Below are 19143 nucleotides of genomic sequence, written 5' to 3'. Positions count from 1 at the left end.
GTGTAATAGAGGAAGAATCTCCTCATTCCCCTGCAGAGTACCTGCACATCACTCTTACATGTACCCACACTTACATTGCCTAGGGCCTGATAGATGTTCTTTGTTCCGGTTTGTACCTTCTACAAGTACTCTTACCAAGGACTAGTTTTAGTCTAAAGGGAATAAATATAGTAGTCTACATATCCTTCTCACGTCAGTTGTCTTGTAAAATTCCTAAGCGTTGGCAGTTAAGAGACGAATTTCACGTTACATACTGTTAATCAACAAAATTGTAATATGCAAATTAGAGGAGTCGGAGTCGAGGAGTCGGTGGATTTTTGGACCGACTCCACAGCCCTGGTTATGGAGTCAGTTATGAGATTACCTTTTGTCCAGGCAGTCAGTTATGGAGTCGGTTATGAGATTACCTTTTGTCCAGGCAGTCGGTTATGGAGGGGGCTTTCGTCTCTTCGTCACACACAGACCAGCTGCTGTACAGCTTGGACTGGGGGGCTGGCACAGCACCGGAAATCCCATTCACCAGGTGGGACAGAAGCGGATTGTCCATGCTTGGAATCATGCAGCCCACCTGAGAAGAAAGGAGACAGGAAATGACTCACTGGACAACTCACAGACCGGCCTCTCTCGTTACTGCAGAGGAAACTAAACTCTGCAGCCTGTTTAATCAGAGTTCTCAAGGTGTTTTAAAGGGGAACCCAGAATGTGAGGCAAATGGAGGTTGCCATATTTATTTCCTTTTAAACAATACCAGCTGCCTGGCTGTTCTGCTGGTCTCTTTGGCTGCAGAAGTGTCTGAATCACACACCTGAAACAAGCATGCAGCTAATCCAGTCTGACTTCAGTCACAAGAACCTGATCTACATGCTTGTTCGGGGTTTATGGCTAAAAGTATTAGAGGCAGAGGACCAACAGCACAGCCAGGCAACTCGTATTGTTTAAAGCAGATCCGAGATGAAAAATTAAATATAACAAGTAACTTGGCTATATATCTTATCTAAAGTTTAGATTGTTGAAGCTGTTTGCAGCTAGAATTGCTGAGTAAACAGTTTATGATTATTTATTCCTGTAATACAATGAGGGCAGCCATGTTCTGTTTGTTACATTGTCACAGGCTGAGGGCTGGAGATGCTATCAGCTTGCCTGTGTGTAAATTCAGTCCCCTCTCCTCCTCCCTCCTCCCCTCTGCCTCTGAAATCTCTGGCTAGTAACCTCCTCCTGCCCAGACTGAGCTCCCATAAGCCCTTGCTACTAAGGCTGAGAGCGCCAAGGCTCTCTCAAGAAGCTGTGGGCGTGGCTTGTTTAGTTTATAGGGAAATAGAGTATTAAAACAAAACAAAAAAAAAGTATTTGGCTTGAGGAATGCCCTATAAATTATATGAAAGAAACACAATTATGCAATGAGTAAAAGTTTCTCGGATACACTTTAAGAAGAAATAAATATGGCAACCTCCATATCCCTCTCGTTTCAAGTGCCCTTTAAATTCAGGAGCTCTATTGCAAACAAACAGAACTGAGCTCCCCTTACAGAGAAAACTTCCACCAGTGACTTCGATCAGACAGGAAATTGCATCATATGTTCCCAGCATAAGGGCTTGAGCACAGCTGACAACAGACGGACGTGGAGACAACAAACAGACAGAGAGCACTGTGTGATGGGTGCACTAATGTATTGTGTACCCAGAACGCACTGCTGCATGTGTTTACCCCAGGTCATGTGACATGGGGTCGGCTCTGCAATGCTACCGATGTGCATTTTTTGTAAATTGCAGGGCCACCAGCAATGCAAGGGTGTGACTGGGCCCCAAGCCGTTTAACTACCAGAGACTGAGATTTAACCAACTGTCGGGTGTGGCCGGCGGCAGCCATGAGGTCAAGACTCGGATGAACTGGCTGATCTTGATAAACCGATGAGGAACTGGTCATTTCACCTCACAGCCCTCGGGCAAATATTAGGTACCAGGAGACATGTTCTTCCACTGGTAACAAGAGAGCAGACAAGCGGAAGATAGCTTATTGGGGCTCATTCACTCAGAAGCTGAAGCATGTAGCTGCTTAGGGCCGTTTTCCAATAGCTGCTTAAAAAAGCGGATCGCTGGCGTTTTGGAGATTGCTAGTGCACCGTGATTTACATGTAAAACGCGATGCACTTTTTCCATTAACGCGTTTTGATTTTTCCCGGAACGCAATCATAGTGCTGCACGATTATTGCCGTGACTGCGTTTCACACCCGCATCGCAATCGTGTGAAGCGGAAAACAGAGCTTTTGCAAGCGCAAACACGTTTGCGAGTGCGCAAGTGGAAAAGGAGCCTTAGCGGCTCCACTGCCAACAAGCGTAAACGGGCGAGCGCGAACACACACAACCCTAATGAAACTTCTCATACACGTTTGTAATATGCCAGGGCAACTTCAGCAGAAAATAAATACAATTCTGAACAATCTTGAGAAATAAAATAGAAAAAATGAAATTGCGCATTAATTTTCAAATCAAATTAAGCAATCAGAAGCCAGTTCATAAGGTTCTGCAAATATTCAATACATTCGTTTGCCCGATCAGTTAAATTCTCCACCGGATTCCAGTCCCACAAATCTTCTGTAAATCAGTCATTCAACAAACTCGCCTATGAATCGCAAACTTGCCCACAATTATCAGCAATTCCACAAACTTGCCCACAATTATCAGCAATTCCACAAACTTGCCCACGATTATCAGCAATTCCATAAACTTGCCCACGATTATCAGCAATTCCACAAACTTGCCCACGATTATCAGCAATTCCACAAACTTGCCCACGATTATCAGCAATTCCACAAACTTGCCCACAATTATCAGCAATTCCACAAACTTGCCCACAATTATCAGCAATTCCACAAACTTGCCCACGATTATCAGCAATTCCACAAACTTGCCCACAATTATCAGCAATTCCACAAACTTGCCCACAATTATCAGCAATTCCACAAACTTGCCCACGATTATCAGCAATTCCACAAACTTGCCCACGATTATCAGCAATTCCACAAAACTTGCCCACGATTATCAGCAATTCCACAAACTTGCCCACGATTATCAGCAATCCCACAAACTTGCCCACGATTATCAGCAAATTTCCCAAACTTGCCCACAATTATCAGCGAATTTCCCAAACTTGCCCACGATTATCGGCGATTTCCCAAACTTGCCTATGAATATCAGCAATTCCACAAACTTGCCCACGACTATCAGTAATTTACTAAACTTGCCCACAATTATCAGCAATTTCCTCAACTTACCCACGATTATCAGTATTTTCACAAACCTGCTCACGATTATCAGCGATTTCCCCAAACTTGCCCACGATTATCAGCAATTTCACAAACATGCCCACGACTATGAGCTATTTACTAAACTTGCCCACGATTATTAGCGATTTCCCAAACTTGCCCATGATTATCAGTAATTTACTAACCTTGCCCACGACTATCAGCTATTTACAAAACTTACCCACAATTGTCATTAATTTTCCAAACTTGCCCACAATTATTAGCTAACACACACACGCACGCACGCACGCACGCACGCACGCACGCACGCACACACACACACACACACACACACACACCTATGATTTAGAGCAATTCAACAAACTTCAGAAACCTCAGATTATTAACAATTCGACAAACCTGACTACAATCAAGAGCAATTCAATAAATCTTCCAACAATCTATAGCAATTCCTCAAAGTCGCCTTAGATGATTATTCTGTGCATACCAGATTGGAAATATACCTCTAACCCTATGGAAAAATTGCAGCGATCCCTCTGCAGAGTTGCAGGTCCCTTGCCTGGCATGCAGTCGTCTCTGACCCGGACACACACACACCGCACTGAGGTACAAACGAGTTGTAGGTCCCTTGCCTGGCATACAGTCGCCGCTGACCCGAACACACACCGCACTGAGGTACCTGACAGTTGTAGGTCCCGTGCCTGGCATACAGTCGCCGCTGACCTGTACACACACTGCGCTAAGGTACCTGAGAGTTGTAGGTCCCTTGCCTGGCATACAGTCGCCGCTGACCCAGACACACACAGCACTGAGGTACCTGCGAGTTGCAGGTTCCTTGCCTGGCATACAGTCGACACTGCCCTGGACACACACCGCACTGAGGTACCTGCGAGTTGCAGGTCCCTTGCCTGGCATACAGTCGCCGCTGACCTAGACACACACCACATTGAGGTACGTGCAAGTTGTAGGTCCCTTGCCTGGCATACAGTCGTCGCGGACCCGGACACACACCACACTGAGGTACCTGAGAGTTGTAGGTCACTTGCCTGGCATACAGTCGCCGCTGACCTGTACACACACTGCGCTGAGGTACCTAGGAGTTGCAGGTCCCTTGCCTGGCATACAGTCGCTGCTGACCCGGACACACACACCACACTAAGGTACCTGAGAGTTGTAGGTCCTTTGCCTGGCATGCAGTCATCGCTGACCCGGACACACACCACACTGAGGTACCTGAGAGTTGTAGGTCCTTTGCCTGGCATGCAGTCATCGCTGACCCGGACACACACCACACTGAGGTACCTGACAGTTGCAGGTCCCTTGCCTGGCATGCAGTCATCGCTGACCCGGACACACACACCACACTGAGGTACCTGAGAGTTGTAGGTCCCTTGCCTGGCATACAGTCACCGCTGACCCAGACACACACCGCACTGAGGTACCTGAGAGTTGTAGGTCCTCTGCCTGGCATGCAGCCGTCGCTGACCCGGACACACACCACACTGAGGTACCTGAGAGTTGTAGGTCCTTTGCCTGGCATACAGTCACCGCTGACCCAGACACACACCGCATTGAGGTATCTGCAAGTTGTAGGTCTCTTGCCTGGCATACAGTTGTTGCTGACTAGGACACACACCGCACTGAGGTACCTGCGAGTTGTAGGTCCTCTGCCTGGCATACAGTCGCCGCTGACCTGGACACACACCGCACTGAGGTACCTGAGAGTTGTAGGTCCCTTGCCTGGCATACAGTCGTCGCGGACCCGGACACACACTGCACTGAGGTACCTGAGAGTTGTAGGCCACTTGCCTGGCATACAGTCGCCGCTGACCTGGACACACACCACACTGAGGTACCTGAGAGTTGTAAATCCCTTGCCTGGCATACAGTCGCCGCTGACCTGTACATACACTGCGCTGAGGTACCTAGGAGTTGCAGGTCCCTTGCCTGGCATGCAGTCGCCGCTGACCTGTACACACACCACACTGAGGTACCTGAGAGTTGTAGGTCTTCTGCCTGGCATGCAGCCGTCGCTGACCCGGACACACACACACCACACTAAGGTACCTGAGAGTTGTAGGTCCCTTGCCTGGCATACAGTCACCGCTGACCTGGACACACACACCGCACTGAGGTACCTGAGAGTTGTAGGTCCCTTGCCTGGCATACAGTCGTCGCTGACTTGTACACACCGCACTGAGGTACCTGCACTATACCAGCCTATAGATACAGTTACTATGCTTTTATGAAGATTGCAAGCGTCTATCCCAGGTCTCCACCCACTCCCAGCCCCAATGCCTTGTAAACACACTGTGCAGCCATCACCGGGTGCTCAGTAGCACACATATAGACAATGCAGGGGGGCCCTGATCTGTAAACTGACAGCCCAGCAGAGAGTCACATCTGAGAGCCATGCTGGATGTGGCTGTGTGAGGCCCTGCTGTACACATGCCCAGCATTCCTGCATTCTCTCCTGCCCCAGGCACCCCTCCTCCTATCAGAGCCTCCCCTCTCCCCCTCTCTGCTGCCAGGATGCCAGTCCTGCTCTCTGCTGCCAGGCCTGGGGTGGCACTGGGTGCTGCTTACAGGCTCGTCGCTCTTCTGCAGTGTATCCCAGCCATGTCCAGGCTCTGATGTCACCGGGGGAGAGCTGCAGCCTGCATGGGAGTTGCAGTCTCGCGTTGAATCCTAAGCTGGAGTAAATAATGATCGCAGGGCTGCTGTACCCGTTCGGCGCCGCTAGATGGCGGCAGAGCAGCGCCTGGCTGTGTGCGGGAGAATAGTGCGGGCGACTCTCTGTTTGATGTCCCAACTGACAAAACTTACTTGTGAATCACAGTTGTCCCGAGGTCAGGAGGTCAGGAGTCGTTTAGGGTTGTCAACAGTAAAAAGGTAAAAGAAAAGGATTGATATTATTCCAGAGCAACACCCAAGTAATCTAACTAATCATTCTGCACCCTCCTAAAATACAACAATACTTCCCAAACCACCTGGCAACTTTTTTGTGTTTGAGATACCAACTGTCCTCTGGAGTTCAACAAAAACTCAAAAGGTGGCCAATAACGGTGCTATTTTTAGCGAATGATCTGAACCGAGTAAAATTATTTAAAATAAAACATGTGGTGTACATGACAACTGGAGCACAATTGTGGTATTTGCAGCTCAGGAATACGCATTATTATTATTGATTTAAAGCGCCAACATATTCCGTGGCGCTGTACAAAGTAAGAAACAAACATGGGGTACATAATACAGACAATGGTGTACACCAATATACAAGATACATAATTAGTGACAAAATACAAAGAATGATACAAAATATAGAATTGGTAATGACATTGATAAAAGTAACATGATGAATAAAATATATAATGGTTACCAAGACACAAAAGGGGGAGAGAGCCCTGCCCTTGCGAGCTTACAATCTAAAGGGAATGGCAGGAAACAAGAGGAGGGGTAGTATACAACAAATATATAGAGGCTGTGTGTTTTAGGATACCTAGTAGGAGTGCAATTTGGTCTTAGTACAAAGGGAAGTGGCCTAAGGTAGAGCATATGCTTGTCGGAACAAGTGTGTTTTTAGAGAGCGTTTAAAGGTATCAAAGGTTGGCGAGTGACGGATGTGTTGTGGGAGGGCATTCCAGAGGAGGGGTGAAGCGCGTGCGAAGTCTTGTAAACGTGAATGTGAGGAGTTGATTCTAGAGGAGGACAGCAGAAGATCATGTGCCGATCTGAGATTGCGATTGGGTTTGTATCTGGAGATTAGTGAGGATATGTACCGGGGAGAGAGATTATGGAGAGCTTTGTAGGTCGCTTTTTCAGTATCCTCCAACTGGCCACAATGCCAGCATTTCAGGGAGGGCCACGGAAGGACGGCGCAGGCACATGGCGTCTGTAGCGGCTGCAAGAAGCTCCAGGTAACTTAAACTTTTTTTTAGGCTTAAAGTTGGAGCTGAAGTTCATTTTAAAACAGTTTCACAAGCCCCTGCAGCCGTCCTGTCCTGCGCCTGTCCTTCACCATCCTCTGTTCTCCCGCTGCCGCTCCGTTTTGTTCCTCGACTTGTAAGTCGAGGCCTGCGCAGTCCTGCCAAGTGTATCCTTTTTACGCGTTCCCGTCTGCAATAGCGCTATTGCGGACTGGAACGCGAAGAAGGATACACGTGGCCAGAGTCGCGCAGGCGCAGTGGCCTGGCGGAGAAACCGGAAGTAGCTGGCGGTGGGAGAAAGGAGGATCGGCGCGAGACAGGATGGCTGCTGGGGGCTTGGGGTAGCTCCAGGTAAGTGAAACGATTTGTTTTTAAATGAACTTCAGTTCCCGCTTTAAAGGAAACATCAGACAATAAATATAAAATGAGGTCTACTTACCCGGGGCTTCCTCCAGCCCCTGGCAGGCGATATGTCCCTCGCCGCAGCTCCGGTGTCCCGGTATCCCCACTGTTGGAGATGCCAACCTCACCAAATCGGCATCTACTGCGCCTGCACTAGAGCCGCTCTCTGTCGTGCTCACGTGGGGTGGAGTGTTCTGCACAGACACAGTAGTTTCCCCCCGGCGCAGTACGCTCTGAACCACGTCAGCATGACCACGGGCAGCTCTCATGCAGGCGCAGTAGATGCCGACCTGGGGAGGTCAGCATCTCCAACAGAGGGGATCCCAGGACACCGGAGCTGCGGCGAGACATATTGCCTGCCAGGGGCTGGAGGAAGTCCCTGGTAAGTATATAGCATTTTCTATTTATTGCTTGATGCTTCCTTTAAAGGAACCATCCAAGAAGAATAAAAATAAAAAACACACTTACCTGGGGCTTCCTCCAGCCCCTTGCAGCCATCCTGTGCCCTCGCCACAGCTCCGCTCCCCGCTGGTGGCCCTTCCGGGAAAGAGGCCCACTTGCGCTCCAACGTGCGGCTCAGGTAGTCGCGCTGACATCATCCAGACTGTACTGTGCAGACGCAGTAGTTCTGCGCCTGCGCAGTACAATCTGGATGATGTCCGTGTGACTCCATGAGCTGCACGCTGTAGTGCAAGCAGATGCCGACCAGGCGAGGTCGGCATCTGCACCGGAGGGGACTGGGACTGCGGTGATGGCACAGGAAGACTGCCAGGGGCTGGAGGAAGCCCCAGGTAAGTAGTTTTTTTATTTTTATGCTCCTCAGACCTACCCTTTAATTAACACTTGCAGCAAGGCTGAAAATAAAAGTTACTCAACTATGTAAAGGGAAGGCTCTGGATCCGAAAGAGCCTTCCCGGCCCCCTGTTTAAGTTATTCGACCGACTGGTTGAATACGCAATCGTGAGTACTCATTAAGGCTTCGAAAGTAATTGTGCCCCTGAGTGTTTCCAAAGACAAGTGCGACCGTACTGCCAGGGCTGTGGAGTCGGTACAAAAATCTTCCGACTCCGACTCCTCAGTTTATGAAACCACGACTCCAACTTCGACACCGGGTACCCAAAATGGCTCAGACTCCTCGACTCTGACTCCTTAGTCTAATACTTCACAGTGCTGTGGATTTCGTACAAAAATCATCCGACTCCTCAGTTTATGAAATCAACGACTCCGGGTGCCCAAAATTTGCCCCGACTCTGACTCCAACACAGACTCCACAGCCCTGCGTACTGCACATGCGCAATATGCGGCCTTGTCACTAAGGACAACATCCAGTCGTACTGTCAGCAGGTTGAGAGAATATGCCTCTGGTGCAAGGAGAACAGGCTGGTACTCAACAATGCCAAGGCCGTGGAGCTGATCGTAGACTTTAGAAAATCTGCTCCCACCCCTCCTCCAATTTACATCAATGGTACTGAGGTGGCCAGAGTACCCTGTGGGTGACTCATGGGCACTACCATCTCCAGCGACCTCAGCCCAACATGACTGCCATCCAGCGGAAAGCCCAGCAGAGACTCTTCTTCCTCCGCCAACTAAGGAAATTTGGCATGGCCCGAGAGATTCTGACTAGTTTTTACTCTGCCACCATCGATCCGCTGCTCCTCCATCTTGGTCTGGTACGCCGGCGCCACCGTTAACGACAGACACAAACTACAGAGGTTCATCAGGTCGGCGGAGAGGGTTTTTGGGACCCCCCTCACTTGACTCCTATACAACACCAGACTGCGCTCTGGAGCATTGCGGATTGGCAACGACCCCTCCCACCCGGGTCATCGCTTTTTCAGCCTGCTCCCACTGGGCCGGAGGCATACCTACCAGAACTGCTAGGCACAGGAACTCGTTCTTTCCCTCAGCCGTCAGCCTCTTGAACTCCCTCCATTTACTCCCCCACTCCACCTTAGGCTGAGGCTAAAGCTGAGTACACACGTACGATAACGATCGTTCGAAAACGAACGATAACGACAATCGGACCGATAATCGTGCATTCCAAATTTTCCAACGATTGTTTTTTTTGGACGATAACGACCGTTATCGTTCAATCCGACCGATCCAACCCGGCGGATTTTTTCGAAAGATAATCGTTCAATCGTTGCAGTGTGTACAAAGATCGTCCGATAATGATTATCTGTGGAGTAGTACGCATGTTCTTATTGCCTGTCATAACGTCACTTCCGTTTGCGCACGCATTTTTTTATCGTTTGTCGTTCAGTACTTTATACTTATATCGTTCATGTGTGTACACAATCGTTCATTACGAACGATCTTTTCAGTCTAATTTGAATATCGTGTAAACGTCACGAATCGTTCGTAACGAACGATCTTTATCCGACGTGTATACGAACCTTTAGGGCCTGTTTCCACTACACACAGATTGGATGCAGAAGAACTGACTCCAATGAAAGCCTATTGGCCTGTTTCCACTAAATGCGATTTTTCTGATGCAGATTTTCCCATAGGCATTCATTGGAGTCAGTTTTTCTGCATCCAATCTGCGTGTAGTGGAAACAGTCCCTTAAAAGGGTTCTTCAGCCTAAACAAACATACTGTCATTAAGTTACATCAGTTATGTTAACTAAAATAGATAGGTAATATGATCTCTTACCCACCCTGTTTTAAAACAACAGGCAAATGTTTGAAATGTTTGTGATTTCATGGGTGCAGCCATCTTTTTCATGGGGGCAGCCATCTTTTTGGTTGAAAGGAGGTGACACGGAGCATGATACACAGTTCCAACTGTAATGTGTCCTGATCACCTCTCCCAGCTGTGCACGCTAGGCTTCAAATCTCAAATTCAAAATTTAAAAATAAAAAAATTGCACCAAAACAGCAGAATGAGAACAACAACATCAGAAATCCCATCATGCTTTGCACAGCATCAGAAGAAAAATGCCCGGGCAGTTTTTTTCTGTGCAGCTAAAAATGAGGCTTGGGTAAGAAAAACAAAGTTCTGATGCTGTGAAATTATTAAAGAAACACCAAGCCTTTTCAGTGCTGCCGAGTGGATTTTTAGTCTGGAGGTTCACTTTAAGGTGGAGGCTGTCCTAGGCTGTCTTACATGCCCTCAATACCAAGACTGTTCAGTCCCTTTCACTGTGATGCCAAATTTTACAATAGTTTTTTTTCCTGACCTGTATAGTTTTCATTCTGTACATTGTTGCTCTCAGCTTGGTAACTGCAGTCTATGTGCCTGTATGCATGTATGTATATATGTATGTACTCTACTCATCTACCTATTCTCTCTACTTTGAGCTACGTATTGTAGGGCTGCTCAAATCCGGATCCGGGAGATACCCGGATAGTTGCTATCCGGATATCTCTCAGTAAACCTGGGCGGGGGGGTTCAATCTTACCTGTCTGACGTCTTCTTCGTCCAGCCCTCGGCGCCTCCCACGATGCGGTCCATGCGCGTCACGTGATTACAAACACTTCCTCCTTCAACACAGAAGGAGGAAGTGTTTGTAGTCACGTGACCGCCGCTTGGACCGCATCGTGGGAGGCGCAGAGGGACGGACCGAAGAAGACGTCAGACAGGTAAGATTGACCCCCCCCCTCCCCCCCGGTAACTGGGAGATATCCGGATAAAACTATCCGGATGTCTCCCGGATCCGGATTTGAGCAGCCCTGATGTATTGTGCCAAAACCAATTCCGGGCATGATCCAGTCATGCTTGGCGAAATAAAAAGTGATTCTGATTCTAAATATGGATTTCCCCGTCCTCAGAAGCATTCGTGGACACAGGTACTCTTAAAGCCTTCACAAGGAGTCCCGAAGGCACATCATTCCAATGGGGGGACAGCCCTCTGGGATCCTGAACCCCCTCTCCATCATCAGATTTGCTTTAAAGGAAACCTGAACTGAAAAGTCAAAATAATCATACACAGGTCATACTTACCTCCTATGTAGTCTACTCCTCAATCTCTTGCTCCTCTCCTGCGTCCCATTTGTCCACTGTGATCAATGGAATTCTCTGTCCTTCATTTTAAAAATGGCCTTTACCCCATAACCGCTTCCTGGTCAGCACACTGTTAGGGCTAGTTCACACCTCGGGCGTTGTTGCCCTTTTTTAAAGCGCCGGCGATTTGAAATCGACCTAAAAAGCTTGTGCAATGATTCCTCATGAGTGTGTTCACAGCTGAGCAGTTTGTTTCCGATCCGCTCAGAAAAGCGCTGCCTGTACCATTGCCACAATGGAAGGTATAGGAAAAACGCAAAACGCTCACAAAACCGCTTTGTTCAGCGATTGCATGAGCGTTTTTAAGAATAAATACATTGTATTTATTCTTTTCCTGGTCAGAGTTCACTTCCTAACTTGCATCAGGGAGTGAATTAAAAAATCGCTCTGAAAAAGTGCTTACAAAAGTGCTTTTGAAAACGCATTGCACAGTGGAGCGGTGGGAGGGGGAAAAAACGCTTTAACAAATGCAAAATGCTTGCGTTTGTGATTTCAATTTTAGATGTGAACAAGGCCTGACAGAGGTAAAGAGCAAAAGGAATTACCAGAATAGGTAGCTATTTTTAAAGTACCTGGTCAGGAGCTCCTTCTACAGCCGTTTCCCATAGCACAGACATTCCGGGCATGCAGGCGGCAATCTTCTCGGGCAGTGTGGGCTGTGGCCCGCCCCTTCACAGTACGAGCATGGAGGTGTTGTTCCAATCTGTCTGCACTCAATGCCTTCAGCTGGGCTGCTTCAGATCAGCGGACCAAAGACTTGAAGGTTTGGAAGTACCATTGGTGCAAAAGAAGTACCATGAAGTCCCACTGCTTACTAAGCTATCAGGTAGTATATTCACACCTACCGGTATGCATTAAAATTTAAAACAAACAAAAAAGTCTGTAAAGATAAATAGAATCATCCACACAGGACAGCAGGTCTAGCAGTGCAGAGAGACTGCGGCAGGTGCTATTGGTAGTAGGGCTGGTTGGTCACACTGCAGATGACCCTGGCTACAAGCAGCACAACTCTCTCTTTTGACTCTATTCATTTCTAACCAGGGCTGATCTCTGTAACTATTGGAGTGTTTTGAACAACAGCAGCTTCTTGTGTGGTCAGAAGGTTCAGGAGACTCTAGTCACTAGGCAGGATACCAAGAGGGCACAACAAACTTCTGTCACTCTGTCAACATAGACTAAACACTGCAGCCACTGAACGGAAAACCTGCTACAGAGAAAACCTTTTCAGATAAGACAACAGGCTAAATACACCACCTTAAAAAAGAACTTCAAACAAGAACTTTTTTTGCCATCTGTAGATGATACCCCCTTTCCCACAAGAAATCTTTATCTTTAGGGCTGGTTCAGACAGACGCTTGCGAAGCGTTTACCGCAAGCGTTCGGAACGTCGCGGTAAACGCTCCCATTCAAGTGAATGGGAGCGTTTACACCGAGCTTTTGCACGCTTTTACCCGAACGCGGCGTTCGGGTCCCGATTTTCGTTCGCGTTCGAGCTGCCCCTGGAAGCGACAAGTAGCTTCCAGGGAGCGGCCAACAGCGACGGCTAATGTTCGCCTAGGGGGGAAAAAAACGCGACGCATCGGAACACGACCGAAGGCTACTGAAAGCCTGACCGCGCAGCCGCCGCAACGCCCCCAGACGCGACGCCACGCAGACGTCCGTCTGAACCAGCCCTTACTCAAATAGATCATCAGGGGGCTCTGTATGGCTGATATTGTTTGTGGTGAAACCCCTCCCACAATGTGATGTCATGACCATGGTCCTGACAGTTTGCTGTCTGTGAACCTCGTTGCATTGTGGGAAATAATGTCTTCTTCTAACTGCCAAGGAACCAGTATCTCCCTCTGTGCATAAAACTCTCAATAACGAACATTCCGAGAACTAAAGATGTCACCACCAGTGATAAATGTCAGAATGTAAATCAGGGAGAGGAAAGATCTCACAATGGACGGACACTGACTAAATAATTTATAAATTAATATTGTAAAAAAAATAAGCAATTTTATTCATTGTTATTTTCACTGCAGTTCCTCTCGGGTGTCTAAACACGACTCAATTTTCAGCATTGAAATCCGGGTGATTCCATCGTAATGATCGAATCTGAAAGAGATCGATGCCCAGCATGGCTGACCGATCGATCGATCTTTTCATGCATGCGCAATGACAGAAAGCACATCTGTCTTCTGTGCACAAGCGCGTCCTTTTACTGAGCATGCTCGGTCCGAAAACCCTCATACCCAATTCAAACGCGCTTCTACCCAGATGAATATTAAAAAAAATAGAGACATGAGGGACCCGAAGACAACTAGCATCATGAGGGGAGTCAGGGGTTAGTATATATATATATATATATATATATATATATATATATACACAGTTTCACTTTTTTGTTTCAAGTGTACTTTGTGACCGTCACTGATAAGAAATCCCAACTATAAAACACTTTCCTAGCAGAAAATGGCTTCTGGGAGCAAGAAAGAGATAAAAAGGGGAATTTCATATCAGTAAGGGTCACACTGTAGTCACTTCCTGTCTGAGTCAGGACTGAGTCAGCCACTTACATACCTGATATTTAACTCTTTCAGACAGAGAAAGAAAAAAGGAACACAGCCTAGTTATGTGTGTGCTAGGCACTGTACATACACGTCTATCTCATCATGTCACTTTGGGTATTCTTTAACCCCCTTGGCGGTATGAAAAATACCGCCAGGGGGAAGCGCAACAGTTTTTTTTTTATTTATTTTTTTTTTTATCATGTAGCGAGCCGAGGGCTCGCTACATGATAGCCGTTGCTCAGCGGCATCCCCCCAGCCCCGCCGATCGCCTCCGGCGATAGGTGATCAGGAAATCCCGTTCAAAGAACGGGATTTCCTGGAGGGCTTCCCCCGTCGCCATGGCGACGGGGCGGGATGACGTCACCGACGTCGGGACGTCATTGGGAGACCCGATCCACCCCTCGGCGCTGCCTGGCACTGATTGGCCAGGCAGCGCTCGGGGTCTGGGGGGGCCGCGCGCCGCACCGGATAGCGGCGATCGGGCGCGCGGCGGCGGCGATCGGGGTGCTGGCGCAGCTAGCAAAGTGCTAGCTGCTTCCAGCAAAAAAAAAATTAAGTAAATCGGCCCAGCAGGGCCTGAGCGGCACCCTCCGGCGGCTTACCCCGTGTCACACACGGGGTTACCGCTAAGGAGGTTAAAGAGACTCCATAACAAAAATTGCATCCTGTTTTTTATCATCCTACAAGTTCCAAAAGCTATTCTAACGTGTTCTGGCTTACTGCAGCACTTTCTGCTATCACAGTCTCTGTAATAAATCAATGTATCTTTCCCTTGTCAGACTTCTCAGCCTGTGTCTGGAAGGCTGCCAAGTTCTTCAGTGTTGTGGTTCTGCTATGAATTCCCCCTTCCAGGCCCCTCTATGCACACTGCCTGTGTATTATTTAGATTAGAGCAGCTTCTCTCTTCTCTCTTATCTTTTACAAGCTGGATAAATCGTCCTCTGAGCTGGCTGGACTTTCACATACTGAAGAATTACAGACAAGGGCAAAGCTGTTTGCAGGAGAAAAAAGAGCAGCCTGAAACGTCAGTGCATGAGAACTGCAGGGAGAAAGAAACACACAAATGATCTCTTGAGATTCAAAAGGAAGGCTGTATACAGCCTGCTTGTGTATGGTTGTATTTTCTATGTGTGGACATACTGTACATCAACCTACTTCCTGTTTTGGTGGACATTTTGTTTGTTTATAAACAAACTATTTAAAACTGTTTTTACCAACTTTTAACGCGGCGAGGAGCGGCGAAATTGTGACAGAGGGTAATAGGAGATGTCCCCTAACGCACTGGTATGTTTACTTTTGTGCGATTTTAACAATACAGATTCTCTTTAAGGCTACTTTCCCACTAAGACGTTGCGTTAGGTGCTTCGTTAAGGCCGCATAACGTGCACCTAACGCAACGCATAGTGGGGTTGTAGCTGGACGTTACATTGAGCGGCTCTTCACACGTCCTGTGATGCTGTGATGCGTACTCTTGGACGCATGCGGCATCACGTGGTCCCACCTGCCAATTGCCGCACCAGGAAGTAAACACTGCACGTCACACCGTGCAGTGAATATTAATTAGCCATGTGGCTGGCCGAGGAGGAGGAGGGGGAGACCTCCTACTCCAATACTACTGAGCATGTGCAAACAGTCTAACGTGGCTTAGCCACGTAGAACGCACAGCATGCAGCACTTTAAAATAACGTGAAGCGTTACAATGTAACACAACGTGGGCACTGTGAACAGTCCATTGATTTTTCATTACTGTGCGGTGGGCTGCATTACAGGCTACTCTAACGTGCACCTGTAATGTCCCACTGTGAAAGCAACCTAAAGGAAATCAGAGATGAACGCTTTGGCACAAAATAAACATTACCCCCCGGATAGCTTTTACAAAATAAATACTATACCTGGCATTTTTGCCGCTCTGGTGTGCCGTTTTTTGTGTTGTGTTTTTTTTTTTTTTTTTACTAAAACTCCATGGAAAACACACTTTCATCAGAAAAGTATATTATTTAGTGGGCTGTGTGCAAAATGAAATCACCGTTTCTAAAAAAAACTCAAGGGTACAATAGTTAATTTGCATATATTCAGCAGTGATGCACTGGGAGACATCTCAAGCTCACTCCAACCTGAATTATCGCAAATTCTTTCTGTTTTAGGAAAGCAAACTTTTGTTTTTCTTAACATCTTAGTAAGGGGGCTTTTAGGACCATTGTAGTCCCTTACACACCCCAATGAGTTCTGGGTCACCATGAGCTTGCTGGTTAGTCTGTGCCTCTCGGATTTACAAGCCCTACTCTATAGAGCCAAATTAATCCATGCCATGCACTGATGAGGATTAAACAATCCGAAACAGTCTGTATGCATGTTGGATTATTATGGCTCTGTACAAATTAACAAGCTGACACATCATTGCATTCCAGCGCTTATGGAGGTGTGTTTAGCTTCTAAGGGTACAATGGGTGATTTGCATATATTCAGCAGTGTTGCTCTGGGAGACATCTCAAGCTCACTCCAACCTGAATTATCGCAAATTCTTTCTGTTTTAGGAAAGCAAACTTTTGTTTTTCTAAAAAAAAACTCTTATGACTGACAAACATAGATTGGAAAAAAAAAAAAGTTTTTCCATATACCCTTACATTAGCAGCTCCTCCCATCTCATCACAGCTCTCTGTGATGCTGCAAATATACAGAACAGGAAAGCAAAGCCAGAAGGGGGCAGGCAGGCTTGGCTTGAAAAGACATCAGAGAATACAGACTCAGCTATAATGATTCCTGAGCAAAGCCAGACTGAATGCTCAGTCAGGGATTTTATCAGGGCTGATTAGAAGCAGGCTAAGCAGTGAAGGATGAAACAGAGAGCAGGGAAGGTGTTTTCTCTAATGTTCCCACTGATATATATGGTAAAATACATGAGGGTGCTTCGTCTCTGGTTCACTTTAACTTAGCTGTAGGGATAGCAGTGGTGCCTGGAGGATTGATTTGCATGTGAGTGTGAGCAGGGTTAACTGACTTTGCGGTTTTGTTGGCCACACCGCCTTAGACACTCCCCTTATTCCTTAAAGTGTACCAGAGATGAATGAAAAAAAAAATTAGACATACCTGGGGTTTCCTTCAACCCCCTTCAGACTAATTGGTCCCTCGCCATGTTCCTCTGCCTCCTGGGTCCTCCGTTAAAAGCCCCGGTGAGTCCAGCGTAGCACGCTACCCTGCACAGGTGCAGAATGCTCCCGGTGATAGGGCGCATGCGCAGGCCTGTGAAGTATCTCCCAGTTTGCAGACTTGTGGGGACTTCTAATGGAGGATCCAGGCGATGTAGGAAGACGGTGAGGGACCAGGTAGCCTGAAGGGAAATGAAGGAAGCCCCAGGTATGTATAATTTTCTTTTTTCATTAATCTCTGGTTTCCTTTAAAGTGGACCTGAACTCAGATCTCCTCTCTGCTCTAAAATATACACAACAACACAATAACCTTTAAAGCCAATGGGTACTAGTTTAAAAATAAAAAAAGTCGGATACTCACCTAAGGAGAGGGAAGGCTCGGTCCTAATGAGCCTTCCCTCTCCTCTCCCGGTGCCCTCGGTGCTGCGCTGGCTCCCCCGTTCGCGTCCGCCGCCGCAGGGACTTCAGAGGTCTTCGGGAGCACTCGGGCTTCCGAAGACGGGCCGCTCCATACTATGTACGCGCGAGTGCATCATAGAGGGCGCTCGCGCATGTGTAGTATGGAGCGGCCGCGTCATCGGGAGCCCGAGTGCTCCCGAAAGCTCCCTTCGGCATGCGGAAGTGGCAGTATTTGACCGAACTGGTCGAATACTGCCACGGGGGATCCTGCGCGGGACCGGGCACCGGGAAAGGAGAGGGAAGGCTCATTAGGACTGAGCCTTCCCTCTCCTTAGGTGAGTATCTGACTTTTTTATTTTTAAATTGGTAAACACTAACTTTAAACAAAAAACATTTCTTTGTTACACCTGATACAAATCCTAAAATAAATCTGTGCAGTTTACACTTCCTGATTCATGGAAGCAGACATATTGTTTACAGCCTGTACTTTCAAGTGGGCTTATCTGCCATAGGCAGTCATGTGACACAGGGGAGGGATCAAATTACAACTTGTGATTAGACACAAATGAGGGGGAATTAAACAGGCTAAACTCTTTAAATAAATTCAGGGTGCATTTCTCTACGTTTTCCTTCTGTTCTGTGCAAGAGTTCAGGTCCACTTTAAATATCCTAACTTGGTGATGAGTCTGGATTTTGTTGTTTTTCCTTGTTCTTGGAAAACATTTGGTAGCGGTTGTTAAATGCAGATTTTCAGAACTTTTTGCTGATTTATTGAATAATACTTTTTCTTTGGCAAGTGAATAGTGCAATTCTCACATCTGACCACATGGAGGGACATAGGGATTGTATTACATATGAGATGAAAGGCACAACAATATGCTGTAGTCTATGAAAATAGAATGTCCTTTAACACTTTCTCCATCAGACAGCTTAAAGAGGAACTGTAACATAAAAAGATCCCCTGGGGGGTACTCACCTCGGGTGGGGGAAGCCTCCGGATCCTAATGAGGCTTCCCACGCCGTCCTCCATCCGTCAGGGGTCTCGCTGCAGCCCTCCGTGGAGTCCGGGCAGCGGTGACGTCAATATTTACCTTCCTGGCTCCTGCGCAGGCGCTCTGACGGCTGTCGGCTCCGAACTACACGGAAATACCCGATCGCCGTCGGGTCCGCTCTACTGCGCAGGCGCAAGTTTCCTGCGCCTGCGCAGTAGAGCGGACCCGAATGAGATCGGGTATTTCCGTGTAGTTCGGAACGGAAAGCCGCCACAGCGCCCCCGCTGGAGCCAGCAAAGGTAAATATTGAAATGACAGTCGGCACAGTCGCCGGCTGTTCGGAGGGCTGCGGAGAGACCCCCGTGGGACAGAGGACGGCGTGGGAAGCCTCATTAGGATCCGGAGGCTTCCCCCACCCGAGGTGAGTACCCCCCAGGGGATCTTTTGAATGTTAC

The 19143-nt window shown here is 47.7% G+C and overlaps 1 protein-coding gene across 1 annotated transcript in view; it reads right to left on the bottom strand.

The window, feature by feature from the left end:
- LOC137519548 (uncharacterized) overlaps positions 1–5909 on the bottom strand; it is a 36751-nt gene extending 30842 nt beyond the window's left edge. Inside the window, exons 1-2 of the mRNA XM_068238526.1 lie at positions 5849–5909; positions 408–568 (exon numbers count right to left, since the gene is read on the bottom strand). Coding sequence (XP_068094627.1) covers positions 408–559 — 152 coding nt within the window. The 5' untranslated portion in view covers positions 560–568; positions 5849–5909. The remainder of the gene's footprint in view (positions 1–407; positions 569–5848) is intronic.
- Between the last annotated feature and the right edge of the window lie 13234 nt (positions 5910–19143).

Source organism: Hyperolius riggenbachi, chromosome 5 (genome assembly GCF_040937935.1).
Source record: "Hyperolius riggenbachi isolate aHypRig1 chromosome 5, aHypRig1.pri, whole genome shotgun sequence".
Taxonomy (NCBI): Eukaryota; Metazoa; Chordata; class Amphibia; order Anura; family Hyperoliidae; genus Hyperolius; species Hyperolius riggenbachi.
Note: the sequence above shows the minus strand (reverse complement) of the source record. Positions and strands in the feature narration are given on the sequence as shown.